This window comes from Rhinatrema bivittatum, chromosome 11, assembly GCF_901001135.1.
Source record: "Rhinatrema bivittatum chromosome 11, aRhiBiv1.1, whole genome shotgun sequence".
Classification (NCBI taxonomy): domain Eukaryota; kingdom Metazoa; phylum Chordata; class Amphibia; order Gymnophiona; family Rhinatrematidae; genus Rhinatrema; species Rhinatrema bivittatum.
The window spans coordinates 50,724,548-50,746,455 of NC_042625.1; the positions used below are offsets into that span (position 1 = coordinate 50,724,548).

The 21,908-nt window shown below is 43.4% G+C and overlaps 1 protein-coding gene across 3 annotated transcripts in view; it reads left to right on the forward strand.

Moving 5' to 3' along the window:
• Positions 1 to 15,607: 15,607 nt before the first annotated feature.
• The window catches only part of SLC2A11 (solute carrier family 2 member 11), a 37,967-nt gene continuing 31,666 nt past the window's right edge, over positions 15,608 to 21,908 (forward strand). The window contains exon 1 of one of the 3 annotated variants that reach the window (XM_029619288.1): positions 15,608 to 15,666. In XM_029619288.1, the coding sequence (XP_029475148.1) occupies positions 15,646 to 15,666 (21 nt within the window). In that variant the 5' untranslated portion in view covers positions 15,608 to 15,645. Of the gene's footprint in view, positions 15,680 to 21,472; positions 21,812 to 21,908 lie in introns of those variants that run through there. The other 2 variants (XM_029619289.1, XM_029619287.1) reach the window with 2 other exon arrangements.

Here is a 21,908-nt window from a genome sequence, read left to right on the forward strand (position 1 = left end):
CAGTGTATCTGTGAGAGGGTATATATACAGTATAAGTAAGAAGGGAGATACATAGTGTAACTGAGAGGGTGTATATACAGTATAAGTAAGAAGGGAGATGCACAGTGTAACTGTGAGAGATTGTTTATACAGTATAAGTATGAAGGGAGATGCACAGTGTAACTGAGAGAGGGTATATGTACAGTATAAGGGAGATATTGTATATACAGTATAAGTAAGAAGTGAGATGCACAGTGTAACTGTGAGAGGGTATATATACAGTATAAGTAAGAAGGGAGATATATAGTGTAACTGGGAGTGGGTGTATATACAGTATAAGTAAGAAGGGAGATATTGTATATACAGTATAAGTAAGAAGGGAGATGCACAGTGTATCTGTGAGAGGGTATATATACAGTATAAGTAAGAAGGGAGATGCACAATGTAACTGTGAGAGATTGTAATGTTTATACAGTATAAGTATGAAGGGAGATGCACAGTGTAACTGTGAGAGGGTATATGTACAGTATAAGTAAGAAGGGAGATATTGTATATACAGTGTAAGTAAGAAGGGAGATACATAGTGTAACTGGGAGTGGGTATATATACAGTATAAGTAAGAAGGGAGATGCACAGTGTAACTGTGAGAGGGTATATATATACAGTATAAGTAAGAAGGGAGATGCACAGTGTAACTGTGAGAGGGTATATATATATACAGTATAAGTAAGAAGGGAGATACATAGTGTAACTGGGAGTGGGTGTATATACAGTATAAGTAAGAAGGGAGATGCACAGTGTAACTGTGAGAGGGTATATATATACAGTATAAGTAAGAAGGGAGATATATAGTGTAACTGGGAGTGGGTGTATATACAGTATAAGTAAGAAGGGAGATGCACAGTGTAACTGTGAGAGGGTATATATACAGTATAAGGGGAATGGTGATACACAGTGTAACTGGGAGTGGGTTTATGTATATCATAATGGAGGCAGAGTGTTGTGTATATACAGCATAACTCGGCGGAAGGAATATTATACAGTGTAACTAGCAGGGAAGATGGAGGGTGGGGGAGGGTTTACAGCATTACCAATGGGGGATAGAAAGTAATGGCGAGAGGATGGGTGTGCAGGGTAGTTACACAGTGTAACTAATGAAAAGGAAGTGTATGGGAAGGGATACCGCCAGTGTAACTAGTAGGGGAGAAGAGGGAGATGGGGGTCTCTGCTCTTGTTATGCCTCCCCCTCCTCAGTCCCGTGCTATAAACTAGCTGACGTTTGCCTGCTGGTTCTTCTTTTTCTGTCCCTGATATTTATAGTCATTTCATTATATTGTTTTGAAGGGAAACCACATGACTGATTTAATGCTGATGCGACTCTTCTAATGAGCAATATAATTAGGAACACATGAAATATTTTTTTTTATCTCTTCCAGCAATCTTTCCTAATCAGTTAGGAAAATGTTTTTTTCTTTCAGTCTTTACTGGGGGAATTCTGTGGTTAAATATCAAAGGATGTTCTGGTTTTTAAATCTTTACTTTTTGTTTATGTACAGATCAAGTTAAAAATAAAATCCAGAAGTTCATGTCCCAGAATAACAGTGCGGGTTTATTTTTGGACCCAAGCAAGCGTTTGAAGAGTTCCAGTGCATGGATGAGTGGGAGGCCTCTGGAGAGATGGAGTGCACCTGGACGGGAAGAGCCAGGCCACACTGATGTCACTTTGACAGCACTGAGAATGATGGGAGTTTCACCGTCCATTACTAACGTCATCTGTGGTTATGAGGAATGTAAGGCCCGACACCAAACATTTCACTTGGGCCTGCTGGTACCTAATGTACAGGACTGCCTCTGCCAAGTTCAACTGTGTGCCTGCACTGGGCCCTGCAACTGGAGTGGTTCCTTGGCGGTTGCATCACATCGACCTAGACAGGAGGAGGAGGAGCAGCAGACAGAAAAGCCAGCTTGTGTTGACTGGGGGGGGGGGGCGAAAAAGAACCAGCTGGTCATCTACAAGGGTTGACCTTGCATATGTGCTAGTTTTAGCCACAGGTCCTATGCTTACACTGCCATCTAGTGGTTGGAGCTTGTGCAGTTGATACATTAATTTGCACTGTACAGTGGTAATTCCCCACTCCCTCTCACCCCTAAAACACAATACCAGGTTGGGGCTTCTGCCTTTCACTACTGCTGCAGTGGGGAAAAGCAGTTCAGAAAGGTTCCAGGTTGGTAACCTGGCAGGAACTCAGCACCAGTGCTGTTCTAATTTAAAAGGCCTAATCCATGTGTATTTTGTATTCTTTCACTAGTGACTAGAGCCGTAGCCAGGCCATATGGCACCTAACGCCAAGTGAAAAAGTGTGCCCTCACCCTTAACACAACATACAAGACCAAGGGACTAGGAGACTCTGTTACATGGAAGGGGTTTTGATTTTTATTTTGATCCAGCGGTTTCATCCTGCTCCTTTGGGCTTCCAGCTCAATCTGAACCAAACCAGTACAAAGATCCTAGAGCCATGAGCCTTCATTCACAACTACTAGAGATCTTTTTCCCTCTTATTTTATAGCCTCTCCCAACTTTATTTACCCCAGACATTGCAGTGTCAGTCCTAGGCTGGGGGCCATGCACCAGAGCTCTCTTCAGAACCCTGCAATCATAGGCCCCCAATCCAGCCACTAGGTGTCACCCCCTCACAGTCACACCTTCCCCACACACAATTACAAATAATGCATTTATAATACCAGATTTTACATGAACAAGGACATTCTGAGGTAAACATAGCACTGCCAACAACATGCATTGTTGTGGTGCCAACCAGAAAACCCTGCAAAAGAAGTAGAAAATGCAGATGTTAAAGTTTAATCTGGTGATTGTCTGGTAACCTCTTATTAGGAATCAGTCCGTCTTAAGAAGTAATATTACCCCTCTTTAAAAGTGAATTATGTTTAGGTTTATTACCTTTTTATATAAGAAAGTTGTCTCCTTGTGCTGGATCTCCTCCACTAGTTGAGGGCTAGTAATGAGCATATATAAATGAAGGTTTATAATTTAATGAGTGAGAAATTAATGATTTCTGTAATATGCTATATTTTTTCTATTCAATGTATGTTATTATCATTGAAAAATTAATAAATAGCAAAAAAAAATTAAATTAAAAAGGCATTTGGAACCCATATGGTATTAGGCTTATGGTAACGTGTGTTGGTTGTAGGCGTGAGCCTCAGAAAGTCATGAATAGACTTTCTGAGCCTCAGAAAGTCAGAAGCCAATCAAACCTAGCCCACTCCCTACCCCTTCCATCACCGTCCTCCCCCCCTTCACCCCCCAGCCTCCCCTTACCTCCCTAGCCCACCCTCCCTGCCCCCCTATCTCCCCCTCCCACCTCTTCCTTCTTCTTCCGCCTCCCTCTCCCCCCTCCCCCTTCAATCAATTAATCATACAACTGATCTATTGTAAATGAATACTTTGCCTTAATTTATAATTTTAAAACAGTTACAATTATGTTCCTTTTATTATATTTATCAAGTTGTTTGTTCCTCTCTCTCCTTCTGCCCTATTCTTTCTTGCTGCTCTTCCCCTGCCCACCTCTCACCTTTTTCTTGCCTGCTCCCCTTCTCCCCTACCCTTGTTCATTGTATTTTCTACCTGCTTCAGTTTTTTGTAAACCGGCATGATATGCCCTATGAATGTCGGTATATTAAAAGTTAAATAAATAAAATAAATAAATAATAAACCTCCCATACCAAAACACTACTGACTGCCAGAACACAAACAGTAAGAACCTACCTATGAACAGAAAACACTGTAAATATTACACCAGGCTCTAAAACAGACAAGCCAGGCTGCTATAGATCATAAGAACATAAGAAATTGCAGCATCCTGTTTCCAACAGTGGCCAACCCAGATTACAAGTACCCAAATATTAAATAGATCCCATGCTTCCAATGCCAGTAAGACAATGGTTATTCCCTAAGTCAAATTGATTAATACCAGCTTATGGACTTCTCCAGGAACTTATCCAAACCTTGTTTAAACCCAGTTACACTAACACAGAAACTACATGCTAGCAGAACACCTCCCCTTGTTCACACATGCAGAACACAGACAGACCATCACCAAATACTAAATAAAGAGACCATATATTGTAAATAGAAACATGCAGACAAAAAATGAACTGGAAATGGCAACAAGCCAGATTCTATATCTAGTACAACTATGGAAAATCAGAAATATCACCATTCCTCATAAAACATCAAACAACAAAATCAAGAAATATAAAGCATAATAGTAAAACTATGCTAATAAAAATTATATTTCAAATAAACTGACGACTAGAACATCCAGTAATTCAAAATTCATATTAAACTTTTGCAAATGACAATAAAATATTTCAAAACAGCTGATACATCAAACACTCAACAATTAAAAATGAGGATAAAATAAATCTCCTGCTGTCCATACCTGGGAAATGATTATTTCCAGATGTCCTGAGATGGTCATGGATTAGCAGGAAGAGGGGAGGGAGTTATTGCATACATGGTCAACAATACACACACACATGCACACTCGTTCATGCTCTCTCACATGCTCAGTCATATACACACACTCAGCCGTGCTCTCTCATATGTTCATATACACAGACACACTCATTTGTTCTCTCTTGCATGCGCAATAATACCCTCACGCTCATTCGCTTTCTCTCCATGCTCATACACACATGCTTGTTCATTCTCTCTCACATGCTCAATCATACACACACACAGGCCTGGATTTGTCACTAGGCACACTAGGCCTGTGCCTAGAGCAGCAGATATCTGGGGGGTGGCAAGCAGAGAGAAAACAATATTCTACATCCAGTACAGAAAAAGCCTCTGCCGCCTCTCTGATACTTCAGGCCAGTGGGGTAGCCATGGGTGGGCCATAGCCCACTCACTTTGGGCTCAGGCCTACCCAACCAGCACTGTTTCACACCGGAAGAGGCCTGTTGGAGTAATGCCATCACGGGATCCCATCTCCGCAACGGTGAAGAGGGCCTCAGAAGCAAGGCCGTCACAGGATCCCATCCTCGCAATGGCAAAGAGGAGGGCCTCAGAAGAAGCAATACCATCGCGGGATCCCATCCCCGTAATGGCAAAAAGGAGGGCTGGAACTACCATGTCATCATGGGAGTCCATCCCCACGGTGGCAAAGAGGAGGGCTGGGACTGAATGCCATCATGGTATCCCATCCCCATGGCAGTGCAGAGGAGGGTTGGAGCTGCAATGCCGTCACAGGATCCCATCCTTGCGGCGGCAGATGTATGAGTTTATCTGTTCCGAATGAAAAGGCCTTGTATGTGTGTGGGTGGGTGGGTGGGTGAGAATGGGATCTTGAATGTGTGTGTAAGAATGGGAGCCTGTGTGTGTGGATTAGAATGGGAGCTTGAATGTGTGTATGTGGGTGAGAATGGGAGCTTGAATGTGTATATTTGGGTGAGAATGGAAGCCTGGGGGAGTGTGTGGATTAGAATGGGAGCCTGGGGGTGAGAATGGGAGCCTGGGTGTATGGGGGAGGTGAGAATGGGAGCCTGGGGGAGTGTATATGTGGGATGAGAATGAAAGCCTGGGTGGGTGAGTGTGTGTGCGAGTGAGAATGGAAGCTGGTGTGGATATAGGTGAGAATGGGAGCCTGAGTGTGCATCGGTCTGGGTATAAGAATGGAAGCCTGAGGGTGTGTCTGTGTGTATATAAAAATGGGAGCCTGGGTGTGCGTGTGTTTGTGTATAAGCTTGGGAGCCTGGGGGGGTGAGAGTGTGTGTGTGTGTGTGTGTGTGTATGGTAGAGCATGTTAGAGTGAGAACTTGTGTGTGTGTGTGTTTGTGTACAGAATGTGAGCTTGTGTGTGTGGGGAGAGAGCATATGAGAATGAAATTTTGTGTGTGTGAGGAAGTCTGCAAGAGAAAGCATAAGCCTCTATGTGAGTGTGTGTGTGTATGAGGGAGGAAGAGAAAAAGACAGTAGGAGAAGAGAGACCCTGAAAAGGAATTAGGAAATAACCGACAAGGGAAAAGTAGGAAAAAAAGAGACCGGGCCCAACTGATTAGAAAAATACAAAGATCAGACAACAAAAGTTAAAATAAATGTTGAGATTATAGCAATTGGAATATGCCATCTTTGGGAATGTGCATTTCTTAAATTTTTGCAATTTATTTATTTATTTAAAATTCTTTTTAGCCCGCACCCTCAAAGTTTGGGGCAGATTACAATAATGCATGCATAAAAGCAAGCATGTGCATACATAATCAGTTAAAATGAACTACGAAATAAGATGTAGGACAAGGATTTATTTATTTAAATTTTATTTAAAAGTTTTTATATACCGTCATTAAGCTATTTACCGTCATAATGGTTTACAATAGGGCACATATATATATAAAAAAAAAGATCATACTTTACATAGAGTATGCCAATATTGTCCGGTAACAAATACACATTAAGTACTATTTGGTTTATGACATGGAATTTACATTGATGAAATTCTCATGGGAGAGTATATGTTTTGCTATTCAATCTGCCGATTTGTTGACTACGATTATCTGAGGGATAAAATAATTTCCAGGTAGTATCTGGAGATTGTGTGCTGGGTGCTCTATATCCACTTATCCTTATTTATTTGCTTGCGTCGTTTTCTTTATCGAAGGCTTGTTTGAAGAGCCAGGTTTTGAGGTTTATTTTGAAAAGTTTATGATTTCTCTGAAGTCTTAGATCAAGGGGCATAGTGTTCCATAATATGGGACTGGCCAGATTGCATAATAATACAAATAAGATATCTTTTCATAGCTTGTAGGTCTATGAAACTGGGCACTCACTCATAAATCATTGCTGCACTGTTGGAATGGAAATTAAGCTGAAGTTGAGGGAAAGGCAATTGTGAAAAAGTGGGTTTATAAAGATTTTTTAAAATCTTTTTTATTTTTGAGAACTCGTAAATGCTGCGGTAGGGTATTCCAGAGCATGAACCCAGCCAATGAAAATGTTTTTCCCATGTAGATGCTAATCTTACTGTTCGGACAATATTGTGCACTTTCTTCAGTTTTCCACTGTTCAGAGTCTAGTTTCTCAGGCTTTCTATTTTGGTTTTGTCTGCGTATTTCTGTTTCTAATTTGTAGTCAGTCTCCATTTTGCAGTGTGTGACTGAAGTGCAGTATTTCTGCTAGCATGTGGATTGTAGCAGTCCAGTTTGTTCTGCTACTCCAATAAGTGATGTATTAATGTTCTAGGGCCTGGTGTAGTATTTGCATTGCTGCTTTTTTATTAGGTTGCTGTTATTTGAATCCTGAGAGTCAGTGCTGTGACTGTATGGTATGGCAAGGTTCTAGATGTCTCTTTCTTTGCAGGAGTTTGTGTTACTTCACAAAAAAGCAGTGGAGGGATATTTTTTGCTGAATTGACACCAGCATTTGAATTTTTTTTTCATGTTAGTTGTAATGTGAATTGTCCTAGCTCTGATCTGCACCTGTTCTGATGATTAATACTATTTTATTATAATTAAGATTAGGGCTGGGGGAAGCACTAGGCAAACTAGGCGGCCACCTAGGATGCCACAGGTTTGGGGATGGCCACCTATTGCTTGTACCGACCCACAACAATTGGGCTTCCTTCTTTGGCCCGGCTGTGCCAGAAGGAAAAAAGACTGCATACTAACCAGAAGCAGGAGGAGGCCCTCCTGGCCGAAGAGCGGCGGAGTTGCGGAAGGCCGGGCCATGTGGCTGAAGAGAGTAGGAGCAGTTGCAGGCTGGGCTGTGTGGCTGAAGAGAGCCACATCTTCTCCACAATGAAGAGAGGAGACCTCCTGATGGTGTGAGAAGAACTGAAGCTGCTTCTACTGCTGTCATAGTCTGGGGAGAGAAAAAACGTGTGTGTGTGAGAATATGAAAGTTCATGCATCGATGTGTGTGAGCATGTGGAGGAGAGAGAGAGCGCATGTGTATGTGTGTGATCATGTGGGAGAGAGCATGTGTGTATGATGTGGAGAGACAGCATATTTTTATAATGATGTGGGGAAGAGAGCACGGGTTTGCGTGTGTGATCATGGGGCTAGAAAGTGCATTGTGTGCGATGAGAGAGAGCATGTGGATGAGAGCATGTTTGTAGGAGAGCATGTGGGAGAGAGGGTGTTTGTATGAGAGCATGTGTGTAAAATCATTTGGAGGAGAGAGAGTGTGTGTTTGTGTGTGATTATATGAGGCAGAGAGCATTGTATATGATTATGTGGCAAGCATGTTGTGTGGGAGAGCATGGGGAAAGAGAGAGGGGGTGTGTGTGAGAGCATGTGGAGGAGAGAAAGTGCATGTATGAACATGTGTAAGAGAGTGTGTATGTATTGGAGAGTGCGTATGTAAGAGAGAGAAAAGACAGTGTGTGCTTTGTCACCACTGTTAACAAATATGTTATTAATATGATTTTACAATTACAGTTAATGATTTATATTTCTTAATTTTGTTTGATGTTTTATAAGGAGTCGCGAATATATTTTATGAGGAAAGGTAATGTTTCTGTTTTTCTATTGTTGCACCATATACAGAGTCTGGCTTGTTGTGATTTACAGTTCAGTTTTTGTCTGCACATTTCTATTTATACTTTATGGTCTCTTTATTCTGTATTTGGTGAGGGTCTGTTTGTGCATTGCATGTGTGCCTGAGGCAAGGTGTTCTGCCAGCATGTAGTTTCTGTGGAGGAATCTATAGCAGCTTGGCTTGTTCTGTTTTTCTGACAGCCTGCTGTAATATTTGCAGTGTGCCTTTTCATAGGTAGGGTTGTCACTGACTGAGTGCTGGCAATTAGTTCTGTTTTGGTAGGGGAGAACAAAGCCCACACCCAACATTTTCCAATATCTTAATAGCCTATGAGTTCCAAGTCTCTTTTTTTTTGTTGGCACCACAGCAGTACATGTAATTATCACAATAACATATATATTATATTTTTACCTTACCATGTCCTTTATCAAGTAAAATCTATTGCTATAAATGCATAATTTTAAACTGTCGGTGTAGAAGTCAATTGGGGGAGGGGAGCCCCACAGGTCCCCACCGTCTGGAGGCGAGGCTGGTCAGGAACAGAGACAGACAGGAACTTCGCCAGTACTGTCCCTATTTCCCCGCAGGTTGAGCCCTTGGGTACCGGGGCCAGTTGGTCTTAGGTGCACCTCTGTGTGGCTGGTCCCAGAGAGAGTAGGCAAGAGACAAGAGACTTGAATACCAGATGAGGTATCCAAGATATAATTATAAGATGTAACAGACATGGGGGCGGATGGCAACCTATAGTATTGTTGTACCTGGGGGGGGGGGGGGGGGGGGGGGGGAGACACCATCAACAGTGCCTAGGGGTGACAAAAACCTAATCCGTCCCTGCACACACACGCACACACACATGCTTTTCACTCTCACATGCTCAATCATACACACACATGCTCGTTCGCTCTCTCCCACATGTGCAATCATACACACACACATTCCTATGCTCTCTCAAATGCATAATCATACACATATGCTATGGACTAACATGCTTAATCATACACACGCTCATATACTCTCATATGTTCAGTCATACACATATTTATTTATTTTATTTATTTAAAAGTATTTCTATACCGTCTTTACAAACAATGTTTAATCAAAACGGTTTACAAATATCAAATAAAAATAGAACTAAAAATAAATTAAGGATTAATTAGGAGTAAAATAGCTTATGGAGAATATAAAATTACAAAAATTTCATTAATATAAAATAAAAAATTGTTTAAAATAAAAATAGGTAACATAAAACAAGTCAGTAGTCAAGCGGAGAGGAATCGGGTGCCAAACTGAATATGTATGTATTCTGGGAGTGTGATGTAATTATTTGGTGGGTGGTATATGAAACGCAATTCGAAATAAATGAGTTTTTAAGGATTTTTTGAATTGTTTGGAATTAGATATGGTTCTGATGGAGTCTGGTAGTGAATTCCACGGAATGGGGCCTATGACTGAGAAAGCTCTTTTTCTAGTAATATCGAGGCGGGCTTGTCGAGGTGAAGGAATGTCGAGAAGATTTTTGTCCAGTGACCTTAAATGTCTAGTTGGTTTGTAAATTCGGAGAGTGGAGCATAGTGTGACCGAATTGGGAGTGTAAATGAGAGAGTGTATAATGGATACAATTTTGTACTGTATTCTGTATTTAACTGGTAACCGATGTAATGATTGAAGTATTGGGGTAATGTGATTTTTTTTTGAAGAATTTGTTAAGATACGTGCTGCTGCATTTTGGATTAACTGGAGTGAGTGAAGTGTGTTTTCTGGAAGACCTATGTATAGAGAATTACAATAATCCAATCCGGAGAAGATGAGTGATTGAAGAATGGTTCGAAAGTCGTGGAAAAAAAGTAAAGGACGTAACCGTTTTAAGAGTTGAAGTTTGTAGAAAGAATTCCTAGTTAGCATGGATATGTGTTGTTTTAATGAGAGATCTGTATTGATGGTTATGCCTAAGTTTTTTGCAGATTTTGATATGGGGATGGTTATTCCATTGAATATGAGTTGAGGAGGGGGGCCTATAGATGAATCAGTGATTGAGGAGAGGTGAACTATTTCTGGTTTTTTTGGATTTAATTTCAAGCGATTATGAGAAAGCCAGGTGTCAATGGTTGTGAGATATAATGTTACTAAAGATAGTGTATGGGTCCAGGAAGAGTTATATGGTACCATGAACTGTATGTCGTCAGCATAGATTTTGAATTTTATGTCACATGCACATACACATGCTCATATGCTCACATGCACACACAGGCTCATTTTTTCACATGCACAATCATACACATGCACACACACACACTCATTTTCTCACACGCACAATCATACACACAGGCTCATTTGCTCTCACACACGCAATCATACACACACCAGCTCATTTTCTCTCTTGCGCAATCATGCACACACATGCTCATTTGCTCTCACCCGCACAATCATGCACACATGCTCATTTGCTCACGCGTGCAATCACACGATCATTTGCTCACACGCATGCTCATTTGTTCACATGCCCAATCACATACACACACATTCATATGCTCTCACATGCACAATCACACATACTCATATGCTGTCACATGCACATTCACATATGCTCATATGCTGTCACATGCATTCACATACACACATGCTAACATGCACATTCACTTGCTCATATGCTTTCTCACATGCATTCACATACACACATGCTCATGCTTTCTCACATGCACATTCACATACATGCTGTCTCACATGCACATTCACATACACACATGCTCATATGCTGTCTCACATGCACATTCACACATGCTCATATGCTCTGTCTCACATGCACATTCACATACACACATGCTCATATGCTCTGTCTCACATGCACATTCACATACACACATGCTCATATGCTCTCACATGCACATTCACTTGCTCATATGCTTTCTCACATGCATTCACATACACACATGCTCGTGCTTTCTCACATGCACATTCACATACATGCTGTCTCACATGCACATTCACATACACACATGCTCATATGCTGTCTCACATGCACATTCACATACACAGATGCTCTTGTCTCACATGCACATTCACATACACACATGCTCATATGCTCTGTCTCACATGCACATTCACATACACACATGCTCTTGTCTCACATGCACATTCACACACACATGCTCATATGCTCTGTCTCACATGCACATTCACACATGCTCTTGTCTCACATGTACATTCACACACACATGCTCATATGCTCTGTCTCACATGCACATTCACATATGCTCATATGCTCTGTCTCACATGCACACATGCTCTTATGCTGTCTCACATGCACATTCACATGCTCATATGCTCGTCTCACATGCACATTCACATACACACATGCTCATATGCTGTCTCACATGCACATTCACATACACAGATGCTCTTGTCTCACATGCACATTCACATACACACATGCTCATATGCTCTGTCTCACATGCACATTCACATACACACATGCTCTTGTCTCACATGCACATTCACACACACATGCTCATATGCTCTGTCTCACATGCACATTCACATACACACATGCTCTTGTCTCACATGTACATTCACACACACATGCTCATATGCTCTGTCTCACATGCACATTCACATATGCTCATATGCTCTGTCTCACATGCACACATGCTCTTATGCTGTCTCACATGCACATTCACATGCTCATATGCTCGTCTCACATGCACATTCACATACACACATGCTCATATGCTCTGTCTCACATGCACATTCACATATGCTCATATGCTCTGTCTCACATGCACATTCACATATGCTCATATGCTCTGTCTCACATGCACACATGCTCATATGCTGTCTCACATGCACATTCACATACACATGCTCATATGTCGTCTCACATGCACATTCACATACACACATGCTCATATGCTCTGTCTCACATGCACATTCACATATGCTCATATGCTCTGTCTCACATGCACACATGCTCATATGCTCTTGTCTCACATGCATATTCACATACACACATGCTCATATGCTCTGTCTCACATGCCCATTCACATACACACATGCTGATATGCTGTCTCACATGCACATTCACATACACACATGCTCTGTCTCACATGCCCATTCACATACACACATGCTCATATGCTCTGTCTCACATGCCCATTCACATACACACATGCTCATATGCTCTGTCTCACATGCACACATGCTCATATGCTCTTGTCTCACATGCACATTCACATACACACATGCTCATCTCACATGCCCATTCACATACACACATGCTCATATGCTGTCTCACATGCACATTCACATACACACATGCTCGTCTCACATGCACATTCACATACACACATGCTCATATGCTCTGTCTCACATGCATATTCACATACACACATGCTCATATGCTCTTGGCTCACATGCCCATTCACATACACACATGCTCATCTCACATGCACATTCACATACACACATGCTCTTGTCTCACATGCACATTCACATACACACATGCTCATATGCTCTTGTCTCACATGCACATTCACATACACACATGCTCATCTCACATGCACATTCACATACACACATGCTCTTGTCTCACATGCACATTCACATACACACATGCTCATATGCTCTTGTCTCACATGCACATTCACACATGCTCATCTCACATGCACATTCACATACACACATGCTCTTGTCTCACATGCACATTCACATACACACATGCTCATATGCTCTTGTCTCACATGCACATTCACATACACACATGCTCATATGCTCTGTCTCACATGCATATTCACATACACACATGCTCATATGCTCTTGGCTCACATGCCCATTCACATACACACATGCTCATCTCACATGCACATTCACATACACACATGCTCTTGTCTCACATGCACATTCACATACACACATTCACACATGCTCATCTCACATGCCCATTCACATACACACATGCTCTTGTCTCACATGCACATTCACACATGCTCATCTCACATGCACATTCACATACACACATGCTCTTGTCTCACATGCACATTCACATACACACATGCTCTTGTCTCACATGCACATTCACATACACACATGCTCATATGCTCTTGTCTCACATGCACATTCACATACACACATGCTCATCTCACATGCACATTCACATACACACATGCTCATATGCTCTTGTCTCACATGCACATTCACACATGCTCATATGCTCTGTCTCATGCACAATCATACACACAGACGCTCTTTATTTTCACCTCTGGAAGCAAAGGGGTAGCAGTCTCTTCCTTCAGCCCTTAGGGCCCACCAGACTTCCTCTTTCTTCTCGCCTCCAGGTTTGATGGGGGATGGAGCATGAGAAGGGAGGTCAATGCTTCTTGTGCTCCATGGGCTGCGCTGCTCCTCACTGTGGGGATGAGGAAGGGAGGTCGTACGGGCCGCACTGTTCCTCACTGCTGGGGCGGGGAGGCCAGCGAGGCCCCATGGGCTGAGCTGCTTCTCACTGCCGGAGCTGGGAGAGGAAGAAGGAAGCTGATGCTTTTCGTGGGCCCATGGGCCACACGAATCTTCTGCCAGGGCTGGGAGGGAAAGAAGGCAGCTGATGCTTTCCGCAACCCCCACAAGCCAATCTGCTCTTTATTGCCGATGCAGGAAGAGGGAGGAGGAACCCAAGGCCTGTGCATTTCGCGGCCCCACAGACCTCGGTCTTCACTACCAGGGCGGGAAAAGGGAGGAGGATGCCGAAGTCCTTTTGCAGCCCCGCAAGCCACTGTGCTCCTTATTGCTGGTGCAGGGGGAGGGAAGAGCCAGATGCTTCTCATGCAATGGCGCCTATGGCTGAGGCCACATCGGCCATAGGCTAGCCCCAGCTCTGCTAGTGATCACACGTTTCTGTTCTCTATGGAATGGTCCCGTCATCCATTGAGCTTGGAAGACCACCACTGCTTTATGGTAAGAGAGAGCATGATAAGCATTTGTACGATGCCGACATTTGAACAACCTGGCAATCTCAGGGATTATGTCTCATCTGCTGCTGCTTTCTGACCTTCATCCTATGGTACTGAACTGTTTTGTCATGTTGCTTCTATTTGAAATGAAATCAGCTTTACAGGTACTAAGTGCGTCAGGAGGCAAAATAAGAAAAAAACCCAGAATGGACCAGAAATTCCTGTCTAGAAACTGGTCACTTGGCAGGTTGCAGGCCGCCTTCCTGCTCCTTCAGGTTTACTTCCATTTCAGATTATCTTTGTCACTTTATAATGAACAGGGACAAAATTCTGAGTTATATGATGATCAAACTAAACAGGGACAGCCAGCCTGGTGGCTCACAGGGAAAATGCTGTGAACTTCCATGCAGAAGATCCCTGATCTCTGGGGCTGGGGAACCTGTGAGGAACGGCATCATGGTCATTGCTCAAAGGGTGACACTTGTTGGCCAGATTCAGGGCCCATGGTTGTAGGGTGCCGGCCCAAGACTGTCACTGCAATGAGCAGACTAGGTATGGGGATAATGAAACAGGGGGAAAATGCATGAGTGAACATGCCTTACAGCAGATCCCAGCCCTGTTTCTGGTTGAGCTGGAAGTACAAAGGAGCAGGAGCAAACTCACTAGAAGGGAACTAATGATAGGGCTCCAGGATAACAGCAGCAGTTAGTTACAGGTTAACATTAAAGAGTGACACATTCTTTTTAATTTCTGGGGTATGGTTAATGTTTGAGCAGGACTCCAGCAGGGTACATCAGTCAGTGAGAGAAATGAAACAGCTGGCCTTTTTGTATGGTTTATTGCAGGTTCTTGCCCGTTGCAAGATCTGAACAGAAAGATTCCCATTTCCTAATATTTTGCTTCCAGTGTTATTCCTGTCTAATTCAGTTACAAATCTTCCCAGAGGGTACTGGTGAGACCAATATATCCATTATGCAAAGAGAAATAATATAGGTTGTAGCGCAGGAATGCTGTACTTAGTCATCTATTACATGATCACTAGTTGTTGCTCTGAGTTTGAAGGTGTTACTACATGGGAATAAATTGTCAGTGCAGGTGGGAAAATCATTTATATTACTGCTCTGCTTCTGCCAAACCTTTCACAAGCAGATAGTCTTTCACCTTGGAGGAATGAAGCAACTACAGAAAGTGGTATGAATTTCTAGTATGTCAGTAAGGACAAGTTTTTCTCTTGATTAATCTTGCCTATGATGGCTCCGACTGACCTGTGTCTCCTAGCGGGCAATGGCTCCAAATGGGTTTGTTTTGCTCACACCATGACAGGAATGAATCTCACTCGTAAAACAGGGTATGCTGGATATCATCTCAATCTCTCAAATTTAGTGCCCTTCTGGAGTTCTATGTACAGGCAACACATCAGTGTGTGCTGGGGAGGCATTTTTAATCAGGACGGTGGTGCTCAATACAGTTGGGACTAGTTCTGTATTTTTCTGTCACATTTTCTCAGTCTCTGATTGCATCTTAGTACTTGATGGTCTTGTGTCTCTTCATATCTAGTATAGTATGAATGAATCTAATCCCATTTTAGAGAAGATGACATAATCAAAAAGTTTCGGAGATGCCGTGAGTGTGCAACGTCCACTTCTGCACACATTGCAATTCCCAGAATCTCCGTCTTCAAAGAAAGGCTATGGTTTTGGAAAATGACACAAACTGGGGCACCTTGCCCGTGAGGTTTGTCTGATGGCTCAATGGTAGTGCTGGGCATTGCCATACGTAGCAGGGTTTGATTTCTCATTGCACAGCAGTGACACCTATTCTCAGGGTGCACGTAGCCAAGGATCGTCATTGCAATGGCTGGGCTAGATGGGAGGGGGGAGGCTAAAATTGTATCTATTCTATTTGTGGTAAGATTCCTCTTTTAAAATCTTAAATATCATTTGTAATGTTTGTTTAATTTTGAATGTTTTCTCTAACCTTTCATACTGTAAACTGCTTTGATAATTAGGAGTTAATCAAATTCAATACATAATGGGGGGGGGGGGGGAGAGGAAATGGAGTAGGTACAAATGAAGGCTCATAGCACTGTAGCCCAATAAATGCCACTTCTGACTGAGCCAGGAGCCCAAGGGAAGAGGAAAAAACTGCTGAGTAAGATGGCAAAAACCAGTGTTCCTCGAAGACCGCTTAGCACTTTCAATAAAACATTCTCCAAGTCTCAAAATTCTAGATTTGTGTTAGAGGGGAGGCTACAGCTTCCTTTCTTCTCCCCATTCCAGGGTTATACAGGATGAAATCATACTTGTTCTAACTACAAGCACCTTGCACCTCCTAAGACATTCTGCCTGGATAGTAGGAAGTCTTAGGCCTAGTATTTTTTTTCTCATACTGCATAAAAAATATTTAGGTCAGCTCAGGTAATACAGCTCTGCTTCACCATGATTTACACCTAGGCATTCCTGAACAAGGGCCTTTAGATATAAATGATCCTGCACTTTTCCTCAATACATAGCACATACAGAAGCAGCAGTAGTCCGATCTTATTATAGTAGATCCATGAAAACAGTAACCAAAGCCTGGAAAGGGCTTACTAACCCTTATGGAGTTAACGTTCATTCAAGAAGCCAGGGATTAGTCCAAAACAATTAACTCATGTTAGTTCTCAGCCCTTTTTTTTTTTTGCTGTGAGCTAAGGACAGTACCTTTATTGCTTATTGGCAGAGATTGAGAGCTGTACTCTATGTGTATGTATGAAACATAGAAATGACGGCAGAAAAGGACCAAATGGTCCATCCAGTCTGCCCAGTAAGTCTGTGCTATGTAGGTTACCCCATGTTTATGTTTCCCAGACCATAAAATTCAGGGCCCTCGTTGGTTCCTGTTGAATCCAACTCCCTGTTATGCCTTGCTGTTGAAGCAGAGGGCAATGTTGAAGTTGCATCCAAAGTATCAGTCATATTGGTTAAAGGTAGTAACCGCTGCATCAGCAAGTTACCCCCGTACTTGTTTCCCCAGACTGTAAAAGTCGAGCCCTCGGTTGCTGAACAAATCCAATTCCCCTTCTCCCCCTGCCATTGAAGCAGAAATCAATGATGGAGTTGCATCAAGAGTATCAAGGCTTATTGGTTAAGGCAGTGGTTCTCAACCTTTCTAATGCCGTGACCCCGCAATACAGTTCCTCATGTTGCGGTGACCCCTCGCCCCGCCCTCGCCCCGTGAGGGTGGGGTGAGGGCGGGGCTTTGGTCATATGGGGGCGGGGTTATGGATGGGGTTGGATTTTAGTGCACACTTATCATTTAATTATGACATTTATAATGTGAATGTAACTCAACTCACCATAGGTTCTCACATGCATGGCACACTGACCCATGATCGTCACGGGGCTAGATGTAAAAGTACAGTTTGTATCCACAGGAACCCCCCTGACCCACAATAATGGATGTAAAGCAGAATTATGACATTCCCCATACAACTCACCCTACAAAAAAGATATTCTGGTTCTAGTGACATCTCAGTAACAGCAACTCAAACTCCTTCTATTTCCAGGCTCAATAGCCCTACTTATGAAAAGACAGCAGTTTACCACCAATGCATGTCCTCTGAGAAAACACAACAAATAAGACCGATACAAACGCTTACATGCTAGCAAAATATCTCATCTCGGTAACAGACACAGAACCGACCTAACATACTCCCAGGATCTGTAGTAATGCACATAAACTAATCCGCACACAGTTACACCTGTATTATGGAATACACTCAAACAGGAGCAACCCTATCTATGAAAAGGCAACACTACAAATATTAAATCAGGTCCTAAAAACCAATACACCTCTTATTAGGAAAACAGAACTAGCAAGCAGCTATAGATCCCCACACAGAAATAATTGTAAAACTATACTAATAAGCAGAATAAATGTTTCAAAACAGCTATGAACATCCAACAATTAAAAACGCATAAAAACTATTAAACATTCTCCAAACACCAATAAAATATTTCAAAAAAGCAGACATCACACAATTAAAATGGCAGTCAAGAAAAATAAACTTAAAAAAGCCACCTTTACTTACCCCCTCCAGCAGCTCTCCTACTCCCCTTCCCTGCAGGCCGTGGCACTCACCAGAAGCAGCAGTAGAAGCTAAGCTCTATACTTATGGTCCTCTTCCTTAGTGCCCATGTCTCTCACACACACACACACCATACCAGTCATGCCCCCATGACCAGTTTCTGTCTCTCACACACCAATCATCTCCCAAACAGTCTTTGGCACACACACACCAGTCACCTTCCTGAACAGTTTCTCTCATGCCATACACACACACACACAGGCTTCCCACTCCCGTGTTCTACTTACATATACGGGCTTCTCACTCTCATAATCACTTTCTCACACACACACACACCAGTCACCTTCCTGAACAGTTTCTCTCATGCCATACACACACACACACACAGGCTTCCCACTCCCGTGTTCTACTTACATATATGGGCTTCTCACTCTCATAATCACTTTCTCTGTCTCTCTCTCTCTCTCACACACACACACTCACTCACTCACCAGTCTCTCACTCCCATGCTTGTTCTCTCCACATGCACAGGCTTCTCATTCCCATAATCACTTTCTCTCTGTTACACACACACCAGTCTCTCTCATTTCCATGCTCACTCTCCACGTGCACAGGCTTCTCATTCCCTGAATCACATTTTCTCTCATTCACACACACACACACCAGTCTTTTTCTCTCACACACACCATCACCTTACCAAGCAGTCTCTCTCTCTCATGCATGTACACTCACCCTGGTTTCTCACTCCCATGCTTTCTTTCACCCCCACAACACCAGGCTTCTTACGCCCATGCTTTCTCACATACCCAGACTTCTCCCTTCCATGCTTTTCTCTCTCTCACACACACACATCAGTCACCTCCCTGACTGATGTCTCACACTCTCACATACACATCAGTCATCTCCCTGAGCAATCACTTTCATTGTCTCTCACATACACACACACATCAGCTCTCTGACCAGTCAATCACACACAGGCTGGCTGGCTGCTTCTCTCTCTTTCTCTCACTCACTTCCTCTTCTCCCCCGAGCACAAATGGGAGCTGCAGCAGCCTCCACTGGCCAAGAAAGAAGAATCCCATCGGCCGCGGGAGGCTCGTGCTGCTCTCTCCTTTCTCCATTACCGGCTGCTTCAACTGCTCGGGGGCCGATGCTGCAGCCGCCGCTGCTACTTTTTCGCGCGGCGCGGCTCTCTCTCCTTCCCGCGCACCACGATTCACTTCCTGTTCCGGGTCACGGGAGGGGCAGGCGCAGGAAGAGGAAAAGGCCCAGCCGCGGGTGCAGGGCTTCTTCTAGCGCCGCTGCCGTTCCCGCTGGGCTTGAACGTGCTGACAGCCCGGCGGCAACGGCAGCGGGAGAGACCGGGAGCGCGCAACCCCTGCGTTTTGGGCGTTCGACCCCCGCCGGGGTCGCGACCCATAGGTTGAGAACCGCTGGGTTAAGGGTAATAACCACTGCACAATCAAGTTTCTGCATGTTCTCTTTTCTTCATTTCCATCTTTTAGCCTTTAGGGTTCCACAGTGTTTATCCTATGCCCTTTTGAATTCTTTCACTGTTTTGGTTTTCACCTCCTCCGGAAAGGCATTCCAGGCATCCATCACCCTCTCCAAGAAGAAATATTTTCTGACGTTGGTTCTGAGGCATCCTCCTTGAAGTTATGCGACCCATAGTTCTACTGATTTCTTTACAACAGAAAAGTTTTGACGTTTGCACATCATTAAAACTTTTTAGGTATCTGAAGGTCTGTATCATATCGCTCCTGCGCCTCCTCTCTTCCAGGGTATACATATTCATGTACTTCAGTCTCTCCTTATAGGTTTTCTGATACTGACCCCACACCATTTTGGTAGCCCCTTTCTGGACCGCCTCCATCCTGTGTCTATCCCTTTTGAGATAAGGGCTCCAGAACTGAACACAGTACTCCAGGTGAGGCCTAACCAAGGACCTGTACAAGGGTATCACCACCTCCATTTTCTTGTTATTCCTCTTTCTATAAGGCTCAGCATTCTTCTGGCTTTAGCTATCGCCACTTTCAGATTGCCAGAAACTATCACCCCAAGATCCTGCTCTTGGTCTGTGCACATCAACCTTCCCCCTCCCTCCATCTTCTGGATTTGTCAGTGCAATACTATGCACTTCCTGGCATTGAATCCCAGCTGCCAAATCTTTGACCACTCTTCAAGCCTTTGTAAATCACTTTTCATTTTCTCTACTCCTTCCAGTGTGTCCACTCTTTTGCAGATCTTGGTATCATCTGCAAATAGACAAACTTTACCTTCTATCCCTTCCACAATATTGCTCTCAAAGATATTGAACAAAATCAATCCCAATACCGATCCCTGTGACACTCCATTTAGCACAGCTCTCTCTTCAGAGCAGGTTCCATTTACCATCTCACCAACTCATGCTACTGGGGGCCACAATAATGTAATGACCATGGCTACAGAATTAAAGGTCCTGTATTTTAAAAAACGTGCTGAGATGTGTATAGACAGTGTTTGGATGTGGCTGTGAGTAGGTACAATCCCTGTACAGTGTGTATATAACTATTCAGAACAGGCAGTTTGTATGTCAGTACATATGTTTTAGAGAGTACATAGGTATAGGTTGGGTATGATGTCTGTGCAATGCAGATACAGTATTGTGTATAGGTGCAGTGTAGGCACAGTGTGTGAGAATAGGCTTAGTACAGGTACTTGGGAGTATGTGCAGTGTGGACATGCTTTGTGAATGCAGGGGCAGTGTAGGCAGGGTGCGTGTTTAGATTCAGAAGAAAGTATGAGTGTAGTCTGTGTGGTGTGGACACTGCACTGTAGGTGCAGTGTAAGGTGGTATTTGTGTGTGAGTGCACTGCAGGTAATGGGTTAGTGTAGATAACGCGTGTGTGTAAGCGGGTGTATTTGCAGTGTGAGTGTACTGTAGGTAATGGGTGTCAGTGTACTGTGTAAGGTGGTGTATGTGGGAATGCCTGTAGGTAATGGGTGTATGAGTGCATTGTAGATAATGCCTGAGTGTGTGTGCAGTGTATGAGATGATATGTGTGAGTGCGTTGTAGGTAACGGGTTTATGTGTGTGTATTTGTATGGTGAATGTATTTGGGTGATGAATGCGCCACTGATGCGGATCGGATCGCAGTTAATCTTGGATCGGGCGGGGTCGGTGTTGTTCCCCCCGCTGTTTCCGGTCCCGGTGCCGGGGGCTTCCCGTGGATTCCGGGGATGCAGGAGGAAAGCGCCGGGCCGAGGCCGGGGTTCCTGCGGACACAGGTACAGACACGCTACCGCTTCCCACCCCCGGCCTCCGATCGAAAGTGATTTATTTACAAACGCCTCCGTCCATCCGCGGCAGAGACTTCACTTTGAA